The 23,736-nt window shown below is 35.3% G+C and overlaps 2 protein-coding genes and 1 non-coding gene across 7 annotated transcripts; 2 read left to right on the forward strand and 1 right to left on the reverse strand.

Moving 5' to 3' along the window:
• Positions 1 to 4,092: 4,092 nt before the first annotated feature.
• TRNAH-GUG (transfer RNA histidin (anticodon GUG)) lies at positions 4,093 to 4,164 on the forward strand. The gene has a single exon. It is a non-coding gene; the product is annotated as a tRNA-His (tRNA).
• Positions 4,165 to 7,038: 2,874 nt separating this feature from the next.
• On the forward strand, positions 7,039 to 7,943 carry LOC133293600 (arabinogalactan protein 41). The gene is made up of 2 exons (XM_061492190.1): positions 7,039 to 7,156; positions 7,870 to 7,943. Exons 1-2 carry the CDS (start codon positions 7,039 to 7,041, stop codon positions 7,941 to 7,943), a joined length of 192 nt encoding a protein of 63 aa, XP_061348174.1.
• Positions 7,944 to 18,619: 10,676 nt separating this feature from the next.
• On the reverse strand, positions 18,620 to 23,066 carry LOC133293552 (mitochondrial carrier protein MTM1). Of its 5 annotated transcripts, none has more exons than XM_061492138.1 (11): positions 22,935 to 23,066; positions 22,504 to 22,723; positions 22,072 to 22,161; positions 21,649 to 21,777; positions 21,441 to 21,504; positions 21,169 to 21,335; positions 20,378 to 20,480; positions 19,802 to 19,893; positions 19,557 to 19,709; positions 19,373 to 19,431; positions 18,620 to 19,011 (listed from the first exon to the last, which is right to left on the reverse strand). In XM_061492138.1, the coding sequence occupies exons 2-11, from the start codon at positions 22,720 to 22,722 to the stop codon at positions 18,879 to 18,881; spliced, it is 1,209 nt and encodes a 402-aa protein (XP_061348122.1). In that variant the 5' UTR covers position 22,723; positions 22,935 to 23,066; the 3' UTR covers positions 18,620 to 18,878. The 5 variants fall into 5 exon arrangements, with proteins under 5 accessions (XP_061348122.1, XP_061348120.1, XP_061348121.1 ...); XM_061492136.1 differs by having other exon boundaries at positions 22,504 to 22,771; positions 22,935 to 23,049; XM_061492137.1 differs by lacking the exon at positions 22,935 to 23,066 and adding an exon at positions 22,870 to 22,888 and having other exon boundaries at positions 22,504 to 22,771.
• Positions 23,067 to 23,736: the final 670 nt, after the last annotated feature.

The following is a 23,736-nucleotide window of genomic DNA, read 5'->3' on the forward strand; positions in this document are numbered from 1 at the left end:
GACCAAAAAACTTGACGAAAATATTTAGTTGAAAATTTTCGATGGAAATGTGTTTCGCTAAAAATTGCGATGAAAATTTTTTTTTGACAAAAAATTTAACGAACATTTTTTCGTCGAAAACTTTCGCCGAAATTTGAAATCTGTAAAGAATTTTGATGATTTTTTTGCCGACGAAATTTTTTTATGACGAAAATATTTCCGTAGAAAAATTTCGCCAAAATTTGAAATCTGTAAAGAATTTTGATGAAATTTTTTGCCGTCAAAATTTTTTGATGACGAAAATATTTCCGTCGAAAACTTTCGCCGAAATTTGAAATCTGTAAAGAATTTTGATGAAATTTTTTGTCGTCAATAATTTTTGCCGTCAAAATTTTTTGATGACGAAAATATTTCCGTCGAAAACTTTCGCCAAAATTTGAAATCTGTAAAGAATTTTGATGAAACTTTTAGCCGTCAAAATTTTTTGATGACGAAAATATTTACGTCGAAAACTTTCGCCAAAATTTGAAATCTGTAAAGAATTTTAAAGAGGCCGTCGAAATTTTTTGATGGAAATGTGTTTCGTCAAAATTTTCAATGGAAATTGTTTTGAGGAAAATGTTTCATTTGAAACTTTCGACGAAATTTAGATTCTCTAAAGAATTTAGACAAAATATTTTTTCTGTCAAAATTTCTTATCGAAATATTTTTGTCAAAAAATTTTACGAATTATTTTTACAGAAATGTGTTCCGTTGAAATTTTGATGGATATATTCTTTATCAAAAAACTTGACGAAAATATTTAGTTGAAATTTTTTTATAGAAATGTGTTTCGCTAAAAATTTCGACGAAATTTTTTTTTGTCAAAAAGTTTAACGAAAATGTTTCCGTCGAAAACTTTCGCCGAAATTTGAAATTTGTAAAGAATTTTGATGAAATTTTTTTTCGTCAAAGATTTTCGATGAAAATGTGTTTCGTCGAAAGTTTTTATGAATATATTTTTTTGTGAAACATTTTGACGAAATTTAGATTCCGTAAAAAAATTTGACAAAAATTTATTCCGTCAACTTTTTTTACCGATACGTTTTTAGTCACAAATTTTGATGAAAATTTTTTTCGTCAAAAATTTTTGCGAAAATTTTTATGAAAATATTTTCCCGAAAAAAATTTGACGTAATTGTTTTACGTTAAAATTTTTCTTTTAATGTAATTGTGATTTTTTTTTTCACATAATGGGTATAGTCAAGTTTTGGGTCAGTGTGTCAATATTAAAACGAGTCAGGTCTGAAAATGACCCAAATAAAAGTGGGTCAGTATTTAAACCAGTTCAAAAAGTATGAGTATTTATGGGTCAGGTCAAGGTCGGATCAAGGGCAGGTCAAGTGAACCAATTTTTTTGCACACCCCTAACTGTACCTAGTATAAATGTGTAAGAATCAACAATGTTAGGCACAAAAACAGCAGTTGAACCCTTTCCCTTTGTCACAGTAATATCAAGTATGAAGCTAACAATTGGAATCAGTCCCTTGAACTTTTTTTCCCCTTTTTAAAGTCAATTGGGTAAAATTGAGTGGAAGTGTGACAAAAGTATCTTGGAAACTAGAACATGTTCACCTTAATTTCAAGGGTACAACATGGACATAATAAGTAATTTGGGGTATTGAAAATTGAAATTAAAAATACCATTTTATTTTTTTTCTGTTCTAAATGATGGGCGAGTAACTTAGGAACAAAAATTAAAAAAATAATAATAATTTTTTTTATTTAGCTTTTTCATCCCCTAACACAGAAATAAAAATGAATTATTTCTCTTTAAAAATTATGTTGATTGTCATACACAACCTTAATAAAATTTGTGTTTACTCGGTCAACTTTTATCTCTAAGCTTATTCAAATAATATTGGTATTTATTTTAGATATAAATATTTTATTTTATTTTAATTGAGATATTTTAGATCTTTCTCTTTTCTAGTTATGCTCTTCTATAAAAGAGCCATATATGTACAAATGAATTAATCAATCAATGAAATTAATTTTTTTCCATTTTCTCTCTTTTACCACCTTCTAATATGGTATCAAAAGCAACTTTTCAACCTCCGTGAATGTAGGTTCCGCTGCCATTATTTTTTTTTTTAAATTTCTTCATCATCCAGATCTCCTTTGCATCTGTATCTTTTCTCTCCTTTTCTTCCAGATCTCCTTTGCATCTGCATTTTTTCTCTTCTTCTCTTCCAGATCTGATCCCGATTTGTGAATTTCATTTTCTTTTTATCATGCATTTTATAATCTATCGATTGATTTCAACATCAGAGATGATACTTTTTAGCTCTCTCCTCCAGCGACTTCTTCTCCGGCCAGTCACCGTTGAATCTCTGGCTGGTCATACCCAGTTTTCATATCTGCGTTTATGTCTCCTCCGGCCGTGTCTTCCTTTTCTCCGACCGTTTCTGTTTCAGATTTGGCATCTTTCTCTCCTCCGGCCGCGTTTCTCTTCTTCCGGTCATGTCCTTTTCTTTTTCGGCGAACATTTTCTCGCTCCGATGAACTCTCCACCTCACGACTTTAGATCTGCTCAACTCAGATCACCACCAACACCAAACTGAACCTTCTTCACTACGATTCAACTCCTCTAAATGTCTTGTTCGTACATGTGAATCCGGCCATGTCTGATTTGTTCATGTGTCAGATCTTTGTCGCGTCCAAGACCCACCGTTGTTGCCATCGTCCCTGTTCTTAGATCTTAGATATGTTTCATTTTTTATTCTTTTTTTCTGCCATCGTTTCTTCATTGGCGTCGTGTCACTGTCCATCAGCGTCGTTCATGTCTCAAGCGGTGTGCCATTGATCAGGTGTGCTTCTTCAGGCAGTGCTTTGCGTTCGCATCTGTTCATCTCCTAGCGTTCCTATTTGTAGGCCTATATTCATTTTGGCTGCTGGTGTTAAGCTATTTTTTTTTGTTTATTTGTTGTTGGCTTGTATTCTGGCCATTTTCTTGTTTCCATAACTTGTATGATATGAGTTCATGTACGAGGGTGGTGCTCTCCATGATGCACGCAAGGTGTTTGATGTTTTGTGTCACCAATGTATTTTGTTATTTCTGGTATAGCTTACGTTGCAGCTCTCTTATTCTGAAGAAGGATTCCGTTCTCCAAAAAAGAGGAGCATTTTTCTCGGTCGTTGCCTGGTCTGCAGATTATCCTAATTACAGTGGCTCCGTCGGCTTTTATCTTAGTTATAGCATTGATGTTCAGGCTGATGTCCATCCCAGCCCTTCCTTTGCTGATGTCCATTACAGCACATTATAGCTGATGTTCATTCCAACACTGTCTCTTTACCAGCTCTTCAGACTGATGATCATTCCAGTTGATTTGTTGTGCTATCGATTTCGCCGGATGATGTTCCGTGAAGCTTTTATTTTCTTTCTTCCCAAGATGGTGCTATTTACCCTCCATCTTGAGGGGGAGTATTAGAGATATAAATATTTTATTAAAATAGATATTCTAGATCTTCTCTTTTCTAGTTATGCTCTTCTATATAAGAGCCCCATATGTACAAATGAATTAAAAAAAATGAAATCAACTTTTTCCACTTTCTCTCTTTTACCTTCTAATAGTATTGACTATTGATCTTCTAACCCAAAAAAAATATTGGCACAAAGTTATTGCGTCACTTTCTGTATTGTAAAATTCCAAATATTTACCAATCATCATTGGTTCCAATAATAAGAAAAGTGTTCCATCAATCAGAAGTCTCGAGTTCAAGTTTTGGTAGAATATCTTTTATATGAATTTGACAATTCTCCAACTAGACTAATTGGATAAATTATGAATCGGTTGAGAAACCAAAAAAATAAAAAATAAACTCTAAATATTCAAAATTTTAAACTTTGTAGCCCAAACAAGACCAATTTTATTATTCCAAAAATATAGGAATTATTTGCATTGTTTGAAAATTATAAAAGCTTATTTTAAGGGTTTTAAACGCTACGGAGAAAATTGAATTTAGATTATAAGTAGGAAATGAGTATTTTGACTTTTCTTGGTCTAGAAAATACTCCTGAACTCCCAAATTTAAAAGATTAAATTCAAACAATGTTTGACGGCATAGTAAGCTGTGGCTGTAGTTTAGTGGTAAGAATTCCACGTTGTGGCCGTGGAGACCTGGGCTCGAATCCCAGCAGCCACATTTTGTGGGTTTTAATCCGAAACAAATATTTTAGAAGGGCAATGAAAGAATCTAATCGAAAGTTAAAAAACCTCTGCAAATAAGCATTTTTATTAAGATGCAAGAGAAAATTATCTGTCAAATATTCTCTCTCTCCTCTTACATGTAAATCTAAGTGCAATAGATGCACCAAAGACAAAAAATAAGGTTAAAATGAATAAACTTTGACAATAAAGTTGAATGTGAATAATTATATTAAAATAAAGATGCATAAAAGTTAAAATAATAAGTGTAAAAGTTAAAAATCAAGTCAAAATGATAAAAATATTTTAACATTAATAACAAATGTAAAGTTTTTTTTTTGTACAATTTTATCTGAATTAATAATGCATTTTGTATGGTATTGAACTGTATATAACTCTAAATGCAGGTGGAAAGGCCCAAAGAGTGTGTAAAACAGGCCCACTAAGGTGTTTTAATATGTGGATGACAAACTTGTGATTTTTCCATAGTTTTTCTGATTTGTCAACACAGGAAGACATAAGTATGCACAATGAATTAATGTGGCAAGCTGATAAATATTGGATAAGATCAAGAAGGATGGACAACAAGCATTTGGATTTTTGGAATTAGTTAAATAGGAATTTTAATTAGAAGTCAGTAGTTAGTTGAGTTTTTAGTTTTCAAGAGCAAGTGTACAAATTTTGCATGTAAGGCACGAAGAAAGAAGAAAATCTTGGAGGGAAGAAGATGACATTTTCAAAGTGCTGAATTTTCATCTCGAAGAAAATATTGATGAGGGTTTTTATTGGCGAGGAACAACAGAAAGATTTCGCTCCCAGGTGAGCGGGTAGAGATCCGAAGGAGCCGCTCCAACCCCGTAGAGGCCTAGTATTATTGTGAGTCTCTGACTTATTGTAATTTTATTTTTTCTTAATAGTTTGAGCTTGAATCTATGAATAGTTGTTGTTAAAGTTCTATTTATGTAAGAGTTTATTGTATAAAACATCAACAGATTAAAAAAATGTTCGTAACAAAATATATTTTGAGATGATAAAATTTATACAGTAATTTAACAATTAATTAATACAATGATATCGTTTCAAATATTCAATGGCAGAGCTTGCAAATATGATTCACGAATAGTGGCGGAGCCAGAAAAATTGGAAAGCTAGTGCCAAAAATCAGCCAACTATGAAGGAAGTTATTGTCAAAACTAGCAGCTATGAAGGAAGCAAATCATTTACAATCACTGAAGATAAAAAAAGCTTCTGATTTTGAAAACCATCCAGTGCCAAAGCACTTGTTGTTTTCAATGTGGCTACGACACTGTTCATGAAATAAATCCTTTAACTTTGTTTTTCCAATTCTTTTATTCCTCCTTTTTTGAGTTAGTTTTCACGCTCTTCATAGTTTTTTTTGTTAATTGTTCATATATTATGTTACGGGGAAGATTATATTTACAAATTTTTTTTTTTTATAAACTTACCAACTATACTAAGTATGACTGGTCAGACTTCAATTAAGAGTGTATGACCGGTCAGACATAGTGTAGTTTGTAAGAGTTTGTAAATATAACTTCCTCGTTATGTTATACTAATCTTATATTTGTGTGGGATCTTTTCTCGGCCGAATTATTAGAATACCTCAAAGGAATGATTAAGGTAATAAAATTAAAAAAGTATAACAATTTAGAGTAAATTTCAACATATTTACCACTTCTAATGTAATTGTCACACTGGCATTTCATGACAAATGCGTATGCCGAAATTACACAACTTATAAATAAAACTTGCATGACAAATGCGTAAGCTGAAATTAAACAACTCATAAATAAAAAAAAATTGCAGGTGCTGTCATATGTAAACCGTCCCCATTTCATTAAAAAATAATATTTTTGTCATTATTTGTAATTACTTTATAATTCACCGTGTTAATTGATTCCATGTCATTATTAATTCATCATCACGTTACTAATTTTAATTTTACAAATCCAACTAACTTTTTTCCTTTCTTGATTTTTGATCATGTGCTTACGTTGATGCATGGAGGCCCTATATATCTTGTCCATCTCTTCATTTTATGAAGACGGTAAGAATTAAGGGAATAATTAGACACAAGTAGCATATATACTGGGGGTGGCAATACGGGTCAACCCGACACGACACGACACGTTTTCGACCCGTACACTATTTGACACGACCCGTTTTATAAACGGGTCACTAAACACGAACCCTGACACGACCTGTTGCGGGTCACGGGTCGACACGACACGACTCGCAAAATTTAAAATTTAAAAAAAAGTGAGATTTTTTAAAAAATAAATAAATTAAAAACAATGAAAAAATAAAATAAAAAAAGATTAGCTTCTATTTCTTGAGATTTTTAGTTACTTGTATTCTTTTCTATACAACGTATGTACAGCTTGAAATCAGGTCATATTTGAAGGACACAAAATAGAAAATGCACCAACTAATAGGCTGTTTAGTTTACTTGCACCTTGGAACCTCCCCAAAAACTATAATTTGAGATTTTCCAAACGAGAAACCAAAATGCACTAAGCAATTACGAGTTGCGAAGGTCAAATATTATTAGTAAAAAAAATTAGAAAATAAAGGAAAGGAAATCTCACATTGGTATATGGGTCCCCTGAACATGCGGTTGCACCCTTCATTTTACATCACAACATGGCTGGCTCTTGTGACTACGAAGGCTTGCATTGCCATTATAAAAGGAATTTCATATACCTCTTCATTTTCACCACCCCTGCATCTTTCTCCAACAAGTTTTTTGTTAATTGAATTTCTCTCTCCTTTCTTTCTCTCAATAGAGACAGGGGAGAGGAAGGAGAGAGAGAAGTTAAAGCAAAAAGAAGATAGCAATATTAAGAGAAACATGGCTGTTTCCAGTGCTTCATTCAGGGTGGCTGTCTTCATTAACCTTATTATTGCAGCCCTTATGACAGTGGCTTGTTCACAACCCACTGCTCCTGCTCCTGCCCCCACAAGCGATGGTAATTCTATTCTCTTCTTTTCTTTCTTCATTTCAGATTTCATTGTTGGTATTTGATAAATTTTTTAATTAACCTATTCATTCATGTTCTTCCTTCATGCTGATCCCATGGCACCCCTCATTGTTTGTTCTCTTTGTTTGTTATCATGGTTAGGGGGTTCTTGACAAAAACTCCTTGATTCTTCAAGAGATGTTCTAGTTGGCTATATTTTTTATTTGTTTCATATAATATTAAGATATGTCATTTCATATTATACTATTAGAATAAAAATTCTTAATATCAAAAAAGAATAAAAATTCAGCATGGTGGAACTGGCAAGAGCAAGACAACTATGTTAATATGAAATAGACCATTGAAACTATATAATAAGGATATTTCAAATATGTTATCATCTCATTTGGATTACCACAACTGGTCGAACCTTTTGTCCATATTAGTTGTGACTTAGATTTGATTTTTATCTTTCTTTGTTTTGGTAGACGATGTACAATGAGGGCATACCTCCCCTTAATCTAAACACTTATCTACTAAAAATAATATAACAAATCTGGGCTCTCTCTAGGGTGTCTAAATACTGCAGCAATGATAAAGGCATCTTGGACTTATATCCAAGATTGATTTCCAATTTATTATTTATCCATAATCTGCCTTTTGAAGATTATTGGTGGGGACACGCTGCATATTGCTAATAAATTGTTCTTTGAAATTTACAGGCACCGCAATTGACCAAGCGATTGCATATTTCCTAATGCTTGTGGCTTTGGTGTTGACCTATCTCATTCATTGATTCACCGTCAAGGGACTCCTCATTCACTTCTAAATCGATGTATCGCTATAGAGCCTCTTCAAGGCCAAGAGAGGCATTCATTTCACAAATACTGAGGAGGAAGAGATTTTAATTGGAAAAATGCATTTTTGTAATACTTTTTTGCTCCAATGATAATCTCATTCTTGTCTTATATGTTGCTCCATATATTTATTGTGCTTAGTTTTTCTTAGTCCTGCAGTTATTAGATGAGGAATTAAGGCAAAGAAATTTTAATTTAAAAAATTCAAAAGAAGGAAAAGCCCAAGTGATACTTTCCTACCGCGCGTGGGGCGGAGATAAGATTATGAAAAGTGAAATCATCCGTTAGTAATATAAGCATAATCTTTAAGAGATTTGTCATGTGGCCATACGAAGGCAAATCACTTACAAATCAATGCCTTTCAAACTAGACGCATAAAAATTCTCGTCTTTTTCAAAACCGAAATGGCCAATATAACCCCACTTGGTAAAATTGACACCAAATTGTCAAATTTTAAAGTTTGAAATCAGTGTTAAAAGATCGTGCTCCTTTTTAATAGAGAATGATCGTTTCACATGGGTGTCAAACTTTCAAATTTGACGCCAAATCTAAATCGTTGATTTCTGCCAATCAACAATTATCATTTATTGAGAATTAATGACTAATTAATAAGTTTGATTAGCAGAAATTATAACATTTGATTGTTGGAAATCAAAGATTATGATTTGGTGTCAAAATTTTAAATTTGACACCAAATACTAATAGTTGATTTCCACCAATCAACAATTATCATTTATTGGGAAGTAGCATTTAATTAATAAGTTTGATTGACGGAAGTTATAATCGTTAATTGGCGAAAATTAACTGTTAGTATTTGATGTCAAATTTTAACGTTTGACGCAGTGTCAAAGGATCTGCCTCTTTCCAATAGAGATAGGATCATTTGATATCGGTGTCAAACTTTGAAATTTGACATCAAATCTTAACCGTTGATTTTCGTCAATCAACGATTATCATTTATTGGGAATTAATGATTAATTAATAAATTTGATTGGCGAAAGTTATAACTGTTGATTGGCAGAAATCAACAGTTAGGATTTGATGTCAAATTTTAAAGTTTGACACTGGTGTCAAAGGATTCTTCCCCTTTCTAATAGAGATAGGATCATTTGGCATCGGTGTCAAACTTTGAAATTTGACACCAAATCCTAACCGTTGATTTTCGCCAATCAACAATTGTCATTTATTGGGAATTGATGATTAATTAATAAGTTTGATTGACAGAAGTTATAACCGTTGATTGGCGGAAATCAACGATTAGGATTTAGTGTCAAATTTTAAAGTTTAACACCGGTGTCAAAGGATCTTGCCCCTTTCTAATAAAGATAGGATCTTTTGACATCGGTGTCAAACTTTGAAATTTGACATCAAATCCTAACTGTTGATTTTCGCCAATCAATGATTATTATTTATTGGGAATTAATGATTAATTAATAAGTTTGATTAGCGAATGTTATAACTGTTGATTGGCGAAAATCAACGATTAGGATTTGATATCAAATTTAGAGTTTGACATCTATGTCAAAGAATCCTGACCCTTTCCAATAGAGATAAGATCATTTGGCATCGGTGTCAAACTTTGAAATTTGATACCAAATCCTAACCGTTGATACGATTATTATTTATTGACAATTAATGATTAATTAATAAATTTGATTAGCGGAAATTTGACACTGATCTGGATAAAATATGATAGGCCCATCAAAGGCCCAAATACATAGAACAAGGCCCAAACCCACAAGGCCCAGAGTGAGGCGTGATGGCTTCTATCCCGCATAATTGGGTGCTATGCCACCATCGCGCATGAAATTGCCCTTTAACATAACTTCAGAGATAAGGAAGCAATCACATGAACTAATAAAGGCCCTCCGCGCCATTGAACAACTAAACAAAGGACAGCACCAGCTTGCCACCACTCTACTAGATAGCCTGACATAAAGAGATAAGGCTATGGAAGCACCAGCTGAACTTGCAGCCCTTGAACAGCCAATCAAAGGCCTTACCTCCTTCCTAAGGCGGCATCAGAACCACTATATAAACAGATAGTACATGTCCAGGTATTATCATCTAATTCAGTAAGAATACACATAAACTTGTCATTGATACTGACTTGAGCGTCAGTGTCATTGCAGGTACCCCCCCAGTGAGGATCATCGCGCTAAAGAAGAACCAAAGTCATCCCATCATCATCAACAACCCCCAGCCCAGAAAATAGATTACCCAAAAGCCTTCTCACTTCAACCGTGTGTGATTTGGCCCGATACACTTTGGTTAGCCCACATTGTATTGGTCTGATCATTGGCGCCGTTTGTGGGGAATTTTATCATTTAGAATCCATCCATTCACAATTTAAAAACATGGTTGATACCAGAAGCAAATCCCATAGCGGTTCCAAAGGGAAGTAGAAAGAGACACATGTTTCTCGCGAAAAATCAGCTTCGTCGGTTGCACCAATCTCCGTACACCACGATAATACACCCACAACCCAACACCTGTTGAAGCTTATCATGCAGCAAAACAAAAAAATCGCCCAATAGAATCGAGATTTTGCTCGATGGAAAAAATCACAAAAGACTAGAGAGAAAAACCAGGAAAAAGGCAAAGAAAATTAAAAAGAACCTGAGAGAGAAGCTAAAAAAGAGTTTGAAAATTCTGGCGAGAGTGAGCGAGGACATGAATATTCGAAACAAGATCCTGGACCTTCGGTCAGAAAAAGAAAGGAGAGGAAGAAAAAGAAATCCATAAAAATTCTCAGGGGAATTCTAGGATAGTCTCACGAGTCTTCCATCCCTTCACCCCATGTATCATAAGCGTCCCCATTCCCAGGGACGTAAAAATTACCACTGAGAAGTATAACGGTAAGGGAGACCCGCAAGAACATCTAGAACAATTCCAGACGAACATGATGGCACAAAATGTCGCTGATCCAATAGCTTGCAGGTTATTCCCAACAACCCTGAAGGAAGTGGCGCTCAGATGGTACTACGCTTTACCAACTAATTCAATTCAAAGTTGGGAGGATCTAACCAGCCAATTCCTTGTACGATTCGCAACTAGCAAAACGCAGTATAAATACACACATGCCTTGAAAACTGTACGATAAGGAGCACATAAACTCTGTGCAATTACCTTAATAGGTTTTTTGATGAAGCGCTCCTAGTAAGAGATTTAGATCCACAAGTTTCCCTACATCTTATCATAGAGGGATTGCTTGAAGGTCCTTTTTCTATGTCGTTGGCCAAACAACGCCCATGTGCCATAGAGGAATTCATTTATTTTTAGCTATTGAAAATCAAAGGACAAAGAGTGCGCGTTAGACATATTCAAAATAAACACAAATATAAATGTTTCCTTTAGTTACAACTGAAACAATGGAAACAAACTTACCCAAGAAAGCTCTGATATCATTATCAGTGTACTCATTCAAAATAGTATAAGTACTCAGGTAACCCGAATCAGAAGCCTCTCACGCTATATTACATAATGTGGTAACTATATGCATCTCATAATCATTCAGATCATCAAAACTATAGCTTATCTTTTGACCCTCTAAAGGATGTTGTGTCCAATACAGCGGGAAGATAGGGGTATTGTCTTCTTCGTTTAAGAAAAATGCTTGGGAACCTTTTGCGGGATAGATTTTGAAAGAAGTCTGTGGACCATTTGTGAACCTTCCACAGATAGGAGTCACAAAATTTGAATTTATATTTCCCCCTGAAAGAAACCCAGCTAGAGCGCGACCCAATAACACTAAACAAACACAAAAAGATTCTGGGGATTGAAATAGGTTGTACGCCTTATAAACCATCTTGTATACCCTTATAAAACCCCAGGCATTTGGAGATAATTGTGAGGGCGCCACATTGACATGCGCTAATAACTTACAAACAAAGGATGAAAAAGGTAAACGTACTCATATTGTCAAGAAAAAGTAGGCATACATCATTAAGAAGTGTCTTGAAGACCATTCAGCGCAAGCGGAGCATATACGTTTATTTAAAGGAACGACATCTAACTCCCACTTGTCGTCATGAGATTTGTCTGGGGTGACATGGATGGCAGCCTTCAATTCTGCCAATTCTTCTGGAGAACTGTATATAGAGACAGTGTCTAAAACTATGTCGGACACCCAATTCAGAGCTTCCTCATCTCGAATATCACAGTACCCGACCCAGTAGCTTCGGGATCAAGCTTCTGCTTCTTCTTTTTATCAGTTGCACCGCGCCTTGACATGATCTCTTTAATTTTAGGCGAGATGAGATCTGAGTCAGAAGAGGAGGTATTAGTAGAGCTAGACGAAGAATTAGCAAATGCAGATTTAAAGTTATCAAAAAAAAAAAATTATACGGATACCCTGCTGGGTAAATAACATTTAAGGGCAAAGGGCTTGGACTCCTTTAGCATGATTGATTTCGCGCGATGGAAGGAGAAGTATCGCGCGATGAAATTGAAGGGGAAGATTCAGAGTTTAAGGTATTAACAGACTTATAACTACAACCAGAATTTGAGGCAGAATCACTCGACATGAAAATATTACTGCTCATTTTGAAGAGAATTTTTGGACAAAAAGACGAACTTTGTTGCGACAACGTTCTGGTAATCCCACGATTAGGATTTCGGGATGTACATCTTATTTCAAACCGTTGAAAGGAAGACGCACGATTATCATTCGAATTCACTTTCTTCCAAGGGGCAGCACACTTGCCAGCTAGCCACGATTCCCCGGTTCCTAAAGACCTCGACCTAGGTAAGGACCTGGGTGGAGGACTGGTAGAGCCAGACCATTCGGTCGTTCTGATAAAATTCATAAACTTGTGATTATTAGACATGCCCAAGCTCAAATGCAAAGAAGAACACAACAAATAAAGCAGAACTCAAAGGATAAAAATCGAAGAAGGAACATACCTGAAATTTATACTTCGGATGAACGGAAGAAGAGTAGGATGTGTCGACACCTAGGGAGATAGGGCAGGAATCGAATGCCAAAGAAGAGAGGTTTGCACAGCAACGGAGATTGCTTAGAGTGATTTCGCTCAAACCTAAGTAGCTCAGTACAAATATGAAAAGAAACCGCATGGAAACCCAAAAGGTTAAAACGTGTTGGGTAAAACGGATAAAAAAGAGGACACGTGGAAGGAAGGTAAAACGTTTAAACCTTAAAACGGCCCACGATTGTAATTAAGCACCCACGTAATTACGGTGGCATTAAATGCGTCTGACAGTTAAACATCCAATCAACCGTTCCAAGCGGCTAAGTAATAATGATTCTTCAGCATGACATGGGCGACATCTAATAAACGCGCCAAAAAACATACCGCGCATAAAGGATATATATATATATATCTCCCAGCTTTTCCAAATACCAAAGCTGCAAGCTAGAGGGTATTTGATCTGGATAAAATATGATAGGCCCATCAAAGGCCCAAATACATAGAATAAGGCCCAAACCCACAAGGCCTAGAGTGAGGCGCGATGGCTTCCATCACGCATAATTAGGCACGATGCCACCATCGCGCATGAAACCACCCTTCAACATAACTTCAGAGATAAGGAATCAATCACAAGAACTAATAAAGGCTCACCGCGCCACTGAACAACTAAATAGAGGACAACACCAGCTTGCCACCACTCTACCAGGAGAGCCTGACATAAAGAGATAAGGCTATGGAAGCACCGGCTGAACTTGCAGCCCTTGAACAGCCAATCAAAGGCCTTACCGCCTTCCTAAGGCGGCATCAAAACCACTATGTAAACAGAGGGTACATGCCCAGGTATTATCATCAAATTCAGAAAGAATACACATAAACTTGTCATTGATACTGACTTGAGCGTCGGAGTGTCATTGCAGGTACCCCCAGTCAGGATCATCGCGCTAAAGAAGAACCAAAGTCATCCCATCATCATCAACAACCCCCAGCCCAGAAAACAGATTACCCAAAAGTCTTCTCACTTCAACCGTGTATGATTTGACCTGATACAATTTGACCAGCCCATATTGTATTGGTCTGATTAGACACCAATATTAAGGGATCCTGATCCTTTCCAATAATAATCACACTTGAAAAAACTGACATTGCAAGGGCCTTTTGTAATTCGAGCAGATTTGGAATTGTCATTTGTCTAATTTATATGACCATTCAATGTGAATTTGTTATGTTTAACATTTTACAGCTTGGTATATATATTGATGGGTGCAATTTGATTCGGGTTCAGAATAAAAAATTAATTAATTATCAAATTTAACTAGGTTAGTTTAGTTTAGTTTTTGAAATTTTTAATCAATTAAACTCGAGTTAATTTGATTCGAGTTGTTAGATTAAATTAAAAACACAATTTTTATATTTTTCTTTTTACTCCTTATTTTATTTTTTATTTAGATTTTAATTTTTTATGATGTAAAATATTAGTTTCTTGCTCTTTCATAATTCGTGATCAATTAAATTAATTCCAAATAATTATATTACATTTTACCAGCATTTAATTCTTTTATAATTATTTTTCCTGAGTTTATTATTAATTTATTTATTCAAAATATGATGGCAAAGTTTGATATTGAATATAACAAAATTTGGTAATGACTTTTTCTTTTGGTAAAGAATTTGATTTAGTGTCAAAATGAATGAATAAGAAAGAGAAGAAAAGGAGATATCTAATTACTAAATTTTAAACCCACAACTTTAAAAGCTTAAACATTAAAAAAATTTTGATATAGTTGGAAGTTGAAGTCAAGTTGAAAAAACATGGATCTAAGAATCAAACCAATAATAATTGATAATCAAATTTGACACGAAAGAAACCATTTACTAAATGTAACACAAATTAATTTAATTGGTTCAAATTATCCAATTGATTAAATTCAACCCAATAAACCCACGTATATACACCAACACGAAAGACTTATACCGGGTAATTGGTAGGCTTTAAAAAAATTAAGACTTTCATTTGTTACAATTTATTCTTAAAATTTAATATATGGTAAAAATGTGAACGGAAGCAGGAACTATAACAGTCTTTCAACCCAAGTACTGTCATTGCTAAACTGCAGCAAATTATTTCTCAAAGAAAATGCAGTAATTTCTCTGGTTTGAAAGCCTATTTATGGTTTGAAAAAAAATATATATTGATGGGCAAAAATCCTTAAATAGTTAATGAGATCACATACCAAAAATAAAAGAGTTGATTAAGGATAAGATGTAAGAAAAGATTATCTATTTCACTATAAAAATAATAATAATTGGAATGAGTCGTGATTGAAAATATTTTTGTAGTTTAATTGACGCCTATTAGTCTTTTAAAACTTTGGAGTGATATTGAAGTTGGAAAATTGATACTACTGCCAGACATCATTTTTCCTTTCACTCCTAATGTACAAAAAAAAATAATAATAATAATAATAACTATGTTTACATGTACAGCGCTGTCCCCCTACATAAGACGCGGTTGTGTTCACTTGGGACAAAGGATTAGAAGTTTTTCTAGCAATTTGGAAATGACTAGTGCCATACTGGCTGAATTGTGGGGAGCTTGGGAAAGATTAAAGAGAAAATGAAAGTTTTATTGGTTTGACATTTTGGTTCACATGTTCAATTAATCATTTCCCAAATTAAATAGACCAATAATTTATGTATATTGGCCACAAATCTATTTGGCAAACTAAAATTGAGTACTTTCATATTTATGGCTAATTGTAGATAAATTATTAGTTAAATTATTTTTATTTTTTTTATATAATCTGAAAGTATCTTCATTCAAACTTATCTGATCACCTTGTCTTCGGAGTACGACTCTGAAGGCTACCCCTCATTGGAACATCGGGTGCATTAAGTTTTGTTACTGAAAGAAGGATGAGACTAATCCTCATTCGAGGAGAAAGGTACATCTTCTGGCCCTCAAAGATTTTTCAAAAATTTACTTGAGGCAAGGTTTTAAATATGATAGTTAGATCATTTTAGCGAATGGTTAATCAGACATGTAAATCAAAATGTTTAACGTGTCAGCCAAAGTGAACAAAACGGTACCTTGCAACTTGCACGGAAGCTGGGATTCAAGAAAGTTCATGTAGAATTAGACTCAAAAGGTCACCACATGTTGAAGAGATCACTTGGCGAGCCATGAGACCAGACAAATTGTCAAGCATATTATGAAGATGCAGATGTGGGAACGGACGGGGGAAATTTCTCATATCTATAGGAAGGCGATCAAAGGGCTTATACATTGGTCAACGTAAGATTATCTTAGGATCATATTCTCCTTATTTGGGATGTTGTGCCTCCTCTAACGGGCTGTTACTAAGAGTCTACTCCCAGAATAAGTTACTTGTACTTTGGGTTTCTTTTCCCTGGGCTTGAACTTCCACTTTTCCAAGCCAAGAAAAAATTAATATCTGTTTTCGTTGTCTTTTTTCAACAAGGTTTTGATTAGGATGTGAGGTTTGTATTTTAAAGAGCAAGACAAAGCTATAACCATTAAAAAATTAGAGTAAATTTTAACAACTTCATAGTTATGCAAATACATAATAATTCTATATTTTAATCTCTAAATTATACCTGACTTAAGAAGAGCTAAACCTGTCTATACATAAATTTTCTCGTGAAGTTCAGAACTAAGGTTTCTGTAAATCTTTCGCATGTGACGCGAACATTAAATCGTTTCCAACTTTGTCAGAGACAACAGGCTGACCCACAGGAGACAAATCCTATAACAGAATGACTATTATTCACCCAGCATGAAGTTATCCTTAAAAGGTCGAATAACAGAAGATTCCTCCTTCAATTTGCAGGAATAACCATCCAAATTTCACTAGTATTTTGTTAAGATCCGATTGCAAGATATGAGACTTGAGTCCTATATCAGAAACATAAAGGTCTGGTGTTGAGATTTTATGGACTTTAGACTCTCATATCTCATGGGCTAACTTTTGGGGGAGACTCTCCCAAGGTTCTTATCAATTAATATCATAATCTTCCACTATGTTTCCAGTCACAATTGAGTGGCACGGGTGATAACGCTGGCATTACAGTGTTTGCCCAGGGCTAGAAAATACTAGCACAAAACCAAACCCACGTAGGCATCGGGATTGCGGAACGTGAAGAGATGTTATGATTTAATTGTAAGGTATGAAATTTGAATCTCACATCGAAAACATAAGGATCTGGTATGGAGTTTAAATAGATTTTGAACTCTCCTATCTCATGGGCTAACTATTGGGATGAGGCTCTTCGAAGGTTCGTATCATATTTCTTCCAAAAATAAAACAGTAGCTTGATGAAAAGTTCATACAGAATCTGTTGGAATATTCGAGTGTTATAAGTCTCACGTTGGTTGGTAATGGATTAAGTGAAGTGAATATAAGCGGATGGACCCATGAACTAGTCTAGTGAATGGCTAGAGGCGGGATGAGTACTTGGACCTAGGCTACTCAGTTGAGGGAGAGCATACCAATGTTGAGGGAGAGATTGTTGGGATGTTTTCAAGTGTGACTGAGTCCCATATTGATTGATAATGCGCTAAGTCAAGTATATATAAGTGGAAGGACCCATTAATCCAATGTGCCTTAAGGTTTTGAGTTGAAATGTGATGTTAGTGGTGTCAGACCCACTTGCTACGGTTGGAGTAGCTTAACCCATTGATGGTGGTTCCCCTCTACGGGTTTCCCCTAGACTCGCCTGACTCTGGTATCAAAGTCGGGTTGGAGTAGCTTAGTACATTGGTGGTGGTCTCCTACCACGGGCTTCCCCTAGACTCACTTGACAGTAGTATCAGAGCAGCATACCAATGTTGAGGGAGAGATTGTTGAGATATTTTCAAGTGTGACTGAGTCTCATATTGGTTGGTAATGCGCTAAGTCAAGTATATATAAGTGGAAGGACCCATTAATCCAACGTGCCTTAAGGTTTTGAGTTGAAATGTGATGTCAGTGGTGTCAGACCCACTTGCTACGGTTGGAGTAGCTTAACCCATTGATGGTGGTTCCCCTCCACGGACTTCCCCTAGACTCGCCTGACTCTGGTATCAAAGCCGGGTTGGAGTAGCTTAGTACATTGGTGGTGGTCCTTTGCCACGGGCTTCCCCTAGACTCACTTGACAGTAGTATCAGAGACGGGTGCATACCAATGATGAGTTTCACATTTGAAGGAAAAATTGTTGAAATATTAAAGTGTGATGAGTCTCATATTGGTTGGTAATAGGCTAAGTGAAGTGAATATAAGTGAATTGATCCATGAACTCAATACCTTAAAATTTTGGGTTTAAACATGATATCAGACTCACTTGCTATAGTTAATATAGTCTTAACCCATTGATGTGATCCCTCGCCACGGGTTCCCCCCTAAACCCGCCTAAGAGAATCAAATGACAATTCAGTTAACATTCCTTAATGTGTGTAGGTACTACCTGTCTATGAAGCACCAATACTTCGATTTTTTTTCTACCATATCGGATACGCGTATCGAAAACGTATTGTATCGTATCAACGGATTAATGATCATATCGAGAACGTATTGAAAACGTATCAAAAACGCCGTGTCGGAATCGGTGCTTCATAGCTACCCATGCGTGATGGTGATGTTTAGAGCACCCAGTAGCATATTGAAAAAAATTCAAATTTTATTCAGAATTTACTTTCAGGGGAGAACCCCATGTGTAACAAAATTTCTGCTGGGCAAAAGCAGCAAAATTACAATAAAAAGCTCAAAAACCTAAACTAGAGCATATCCTATACTTGGTCATTTTCCTATTCACGAATGTTAGTTCATGATCAGAAACGGATTGAAATGACTTCCCTTCAGCAAAAACCTCGCTGTGCAATTCCCAGAGATTCAAAACAAAAGTCGCTTCAGCAATAAAAATAAGCAAGCAGAATAAGAAGGACCTCATCACGATGTATTGTACTGGTTATGTAGAACAAACTTTACAACTTCATAAAATGAAACCACAATTCCAACGGAGGGACCTGCTCGACCAACTCGCGGACCAAGACCTGTAAAGAGTCCCTTCAAGCCACCATCTCTGAAAGAAGATATTGAAAAATCAGCTTGGACAAAGCATAAAAATAATCAGCATTATAACATATTAATCAATTACTCCAATTAGTTTGGTATAAAAGGTATTGTAGATGTTGATAACATATTAATCAATTCAAACAATGTTCACCCTGACGACAAATTAATACTAGAGATAGAAAAGTAAAAACCCTTTTGGCATCAAGCGTATCACCCACTATACATCTCAAATCAAAATATATGCAACAGATCATAGAGGGGAAAAGAAAAGAAAAAATTAGGCCGTTAAGGCATTTGGCATCTAATTTCTATCATAAAACAATGAGAAAGACAAAATTATAACATTTGGAATCCAAATTATGGCATACCTCCAAACCTCCATCAATGTCTGTCTCGTTGACATCTTCAATGCCCTAACAGGATCCCTCTGCAAAGTTTTGGAGAAATTATGACCCTAGAATAAGACCAAATAGGCAAATACATACAAAACTATATCCCCCACATTTGAGTAAAAGAAAATACCAGGGAAATTTAAGTGACTTAGAAACAAACCTCTATCTGCCTTCGAGTTTTTGCAACATCTAGCGGGCATGTAGCTCCGGCTGCTATAGTTCCAGCAACAAAACCAGCTGAAAAATTTGCCCCGAGAACACTTAATGCAGTGGCATCATCGCCTCCAACCAAATTAAGAAGTTTTCTTCTAGTCTGCAAGCCAATAGTAAATTGGCATAAGAAAATAGAGAAGACTAATAATAAAAACAACTTCTCATGTCAAAGGATTTAGGAAGGAAACTCACTGGTTCAAGTGTCGACCAACATATAGCAGAGAAGGGTACATCACGAGCAAGTTGAGCTCCCATGCCAGTCCAAAGGACACGATAGCCTTGCACTGCAATGAAATGAAGAGATTCAACAATAATTACATGATAGTACCAATACCTTTATTAGCTTATCAATGTATATATCTATTAAGTCTTGCACTGTCATATTAATAAACACAGCAGCTTTGCCAGTGCCCCAATAGATTATCAAAAGAATAATTGCGATTGAAAGAAAACAAATCAAACAGATGAGGAATGTAAATAATTCTATCACCCTACTTGTGTAACATATAAAGAATTATGGCTTGAATGCCTATTCCTATTTAAGTTACCAGTTCATTAGCAAGCTAAATCCAAATATTCAACAGGCCTAACATTATATTATGGCAAAATTCATGAAACCATCTTGTGCTTGTACAAAAATTTAATGAACAATATAAATAAGTAAACACCAGCCAACCCAACAAATTTACAAATCTATGTAAAGTAAACACCAAAGCAAGCAAACTCCTTCCAGATTACATTTATTATGTCTAAAAGCTATGCACTTACAGCTGCTCTGTGGGCTATTTGTGCTCTTGAAATGCGAGACAACATCTAGCAAAGTCTGGAACACTCCAGGAGGCTTTTTACCAATTTGAGTCTCTTGAAATGCCTACATCATGGATAAATGAAAACCTAAGAATTGTCCAAAAACTAACAAGAATCTACAAAGTTTGTGGAATAGGAAATATTGCTGGAAAGCAATGAAAAGATGTAAACATGGCTTTTCTAAAAAACACCAAGAATCGAGAAAGCTTGAGGCATTTGAAATAAAGCTAACATTTCTACCTGAAAACAAATAACAAAATCCACAGCAATACCAATAGGATCAATTAAATGAAGAAAGCAAAACACATGAATTACAGTAGAACAAAGTACATCTCTAAAGGACAAACAACTTAATGTATCCAGTATCCAAAATAAATAAACAAATAAAAATCGAACCACAATACAGTTCTGTAACAATAAGCCAAAATCATAATTTGAAGACAAATGTTGTACAATGGTATTGAACTATGACATACCATGGCAACATTAACTTGGTACTTGTGAAATAAATTGAACAACATAAACCATGCGCTTTGAAACCAACAGAAGCAATTAATAAGCTAAAAATCGGCCTCGAATTGCTGGTTGGCCCTGCTCACGGACATACATCAATTCAAAATAGCAAGGAACATAACTGTGACTTAAACAGGCATTGCACTTCATGAATAGAAATCCAAAAGGCAACACTTTAATACATCAGATGCTCAAGTTCCAGTACGTAAAGCAAGCAATATGGATGATTATCTTAATACCTGCATGCGAGTTTTGGCAAGTTCAATAGGATAACAAGTTGCACAAGCTAGTGAGCGTGCCAATGAACCAGCCACTAAAGGTACATATGGAGTTGTGGTTGGAGCACTTTTGGTCGTGAATTCTTCCAACCAGTTGCGGAATATGTCATAGCACGGAAGGTAAATTCCTACCTGATTAATGTATACAAAAAAATAGGTCAGTCAATTCCTGTGCTCTCATTATATAATGTCCAATAGTTAAACAATGAATCACTGTCGATTGAATTGTGAACCTACAGTTGGTACTGCAAGTGCCAGGCCTGCATTTGTGCCTCTCCATAGCATGGAAAACCCTTCCTGCAATACCACTCTTGAATCGATTAATATGTGTTAATGTTTGTAAATGTAATACATGTAAATCGCTGCTTCAAGCGCAGATGTACTCAGAACAAAAAACGACTGCTTCAACCAATTTAATATCTATAATATTAAACCACCAACCTGTTGAATAATTTTGTAGAGGACATCCAGTGTTCCTTTGTACCGAAAACACTCCGGAGGACAAAGTGATACTGTGCCATGGATTCCAGCCCGAGTACATGACGGAGAACATCTTAAATCAGCAAACATCTGAGGAAAAATATTGGAAAGGTCAAATAAATTGCTCAAATATGCTGGTTAAAAGACTAAATTTTTTTATGCATGTATTGTAAACAACTAAATTGGCCTTCAAAATGATTCATTGTTTCATTTAACCATGCAATCTCTCCAAAGAAACCCTACATTGCATTAGTTTGTTATGTGGCTGACAAAACAACTATATATACAGATACAGAAATTTGGGGGAATAATGATTTTCATAACAGGTTTTCACAAGGGGTAGATGGGCAAAATTTTGTTGCACAGTACACAGTACACACATACCATATTTGGCCCAAAACATGCCATACGACCGGTCATATTACTGAGTGGATGAGAATAAGCGACCCCTGCAGCTTGTGCTTGCAACCTTGTCTGATAAATTGGGGAAAACAAATAAGAATAACAAGAAGATAAATAACTAATCTAATCTCAAAAAAAAAAAAAATGCATATTAAGGATTAGCACATGTTAAGTATTGAAGTATTGGCATGAACTCAATTATATGAATACTAAAACATATAAAACTGCATTCCAGACACTCAGAAGGACAATTCATTGATAATCAATAACAATATACCCTTCCTCCACTCCTAACTACGTTGAGGTCTCATAACCTCACGTCGAATGAACAATTAAGAGAATTAAAAAAAAAATTAAGAAATTACAGCCGAATATATGCTTCTTTCTCTTCCCTGACTTTCTGAATAAACGCACCTTGGCAACATCGAGGGGATTGACAATGATGGCGGAGAGGACGGCGGCGCCGGCAGCAGAGAAAGCTCGTTCTCCAATTCCCAATTTATAACTATCGGATGATTGCAGCGGCGGCGGAGGAGAAAAGCATTTCGTGGAATCTGAAGGCTGGGCATTCATTTGTACTGCAGTTTGCTCCGAAGCCATCCATGGATTTTGGATTCGCTCTGAATCCACCATTCTGTTTAGATGTAAACGACGACCAAGGACGACTCAATTGGTTATTGATCTATTTAAAAATAAATAAAATAAAATAAAATTCACAGTGTTGAATGTGGAAGCAAATGAACAAAAAAAATAAAAATAAAATCAAAGATATGAGTTAACCGAATATGTGGGAGAAAAGAGAAGACTAATGGTGAGGAGAAAAGAGAAGAGCGAGAGACGCGTACGTAAGCGCTTATGTAATGAGTGCCACGTGTATTGACAACTATGGGCACGTCCTTTTCGGCGGTATAGAGGAGAACCTTGGCGGTTGTTCCTGCGACCAACCAATCAACCCTAGCCGAACCCTTCGACTCGGGTGATGGTAGTGAAAGCTAAAGCTAATTAGGGTTTATTAGCAAAAATGGAGTTTTAATTTCAGGTTAAACCCTTTTTTTTCTTTTTCCTCCTAAGTAACATGGGATAGGATATTGTGACACCCAAGTTATGTTACACCTATGTGACACCCAGTCAATCTCACCGTTAGATCACTTATGTTGATCCAACGGTTATATTTATTTTCATCTTTGTATGGTCATGATTTCCCAAATTTAAAGTGAAAGCATTAAATATGGGAAATCATAACCATACAAAGGTAGAAATAAATATAAAATATTACATTTGGAAAATCATGACCATACAAAGATGAAAATAAATATAACCGTTGGATCGACGATCAACATAAGCGATCTAATGATGAGATTGACTGAGTGTCACATAGGTGTAACATAACTTAAGTGTCACAATATATCCTATCGCAACTAACATATCCTTATTAAATCCTTGTAGGAATCAACACAGTCAGCCCGCATTTCCCTTCTAGAGCTTTCTTTTTTGTGTGCATGTGATCAGGCGCGACTCAAGGTGTATTGTAAAGAGAGGGATTAGGTATAAAAAAATTTCCTTACAAACATTTTCTTATTTTGTTATTGTAAGAAACATAATAGTAAAATTTATAAGAAAAAAATTGTAACCATAAACATTGTTTAA

The sequence above is a fragment of the Gastrolobium bilobum genome, unplaced genomic scaffold (assembly GCF_033153095.1).
Source record: "Gastrolobium bilobum isolate Gb01-03AN ecotype WA unplaced genomic scaffold, APGP_CSIRO_Gbil_v1 utg1090, whole genome shotgun sequence".
Classification (NCBI taxonomy): Eukaryota; Viridiplantae; Streptophyta; class Magnoliopsida; order Fabales; family Fabaceae; genus Gastrolobium; species Gastrolobium bilobum.

What these genes read in the sequence shown, in the direction of transcription:
- LOC133293600 (XM_061492190.1), top strand. Translation starts at nt 7,039, where the DNA reads ATGGCTGTTTCCAGTGCTTCATTCAGGGTGGCTGTCTTCATTAACCTT. An exon ending in TCCTGCCCCCACAAGCGATG is followed by an intron (nt 7,157 to 7,869) that starts GTAATTCTATTC and finishes TGAAATTTACAG; the next exon opens with GCACCGCAATTGACCAAGCG.
- LOC133293552 (XM_061492138.1), bottom strand. Translation starts at nt 22,722, where the DNA reads ATGGTGGATTCAGAGCGAATCCAAAATCCATGGATGGCTTCGGAGCAA. An exon ending in GTTGGTCGACACTTGAACCA is followed by an intron (nt 19,710 to 19,801) that starts GTGAGTTTCCTT and finishes ATTGGCTTGCAG; the next exon opens with ACTAGAAGAAAACTTCTTAA. An exon ending in ACATTGATGGAGGTTTGGAG is followed by an intron (nt 19,012 to 19,372) that starts GTATGCCATAAT and finishes ATCTTCTTTCAG; the next exon opens with AGATGGTGGCTTGAAGGGAC.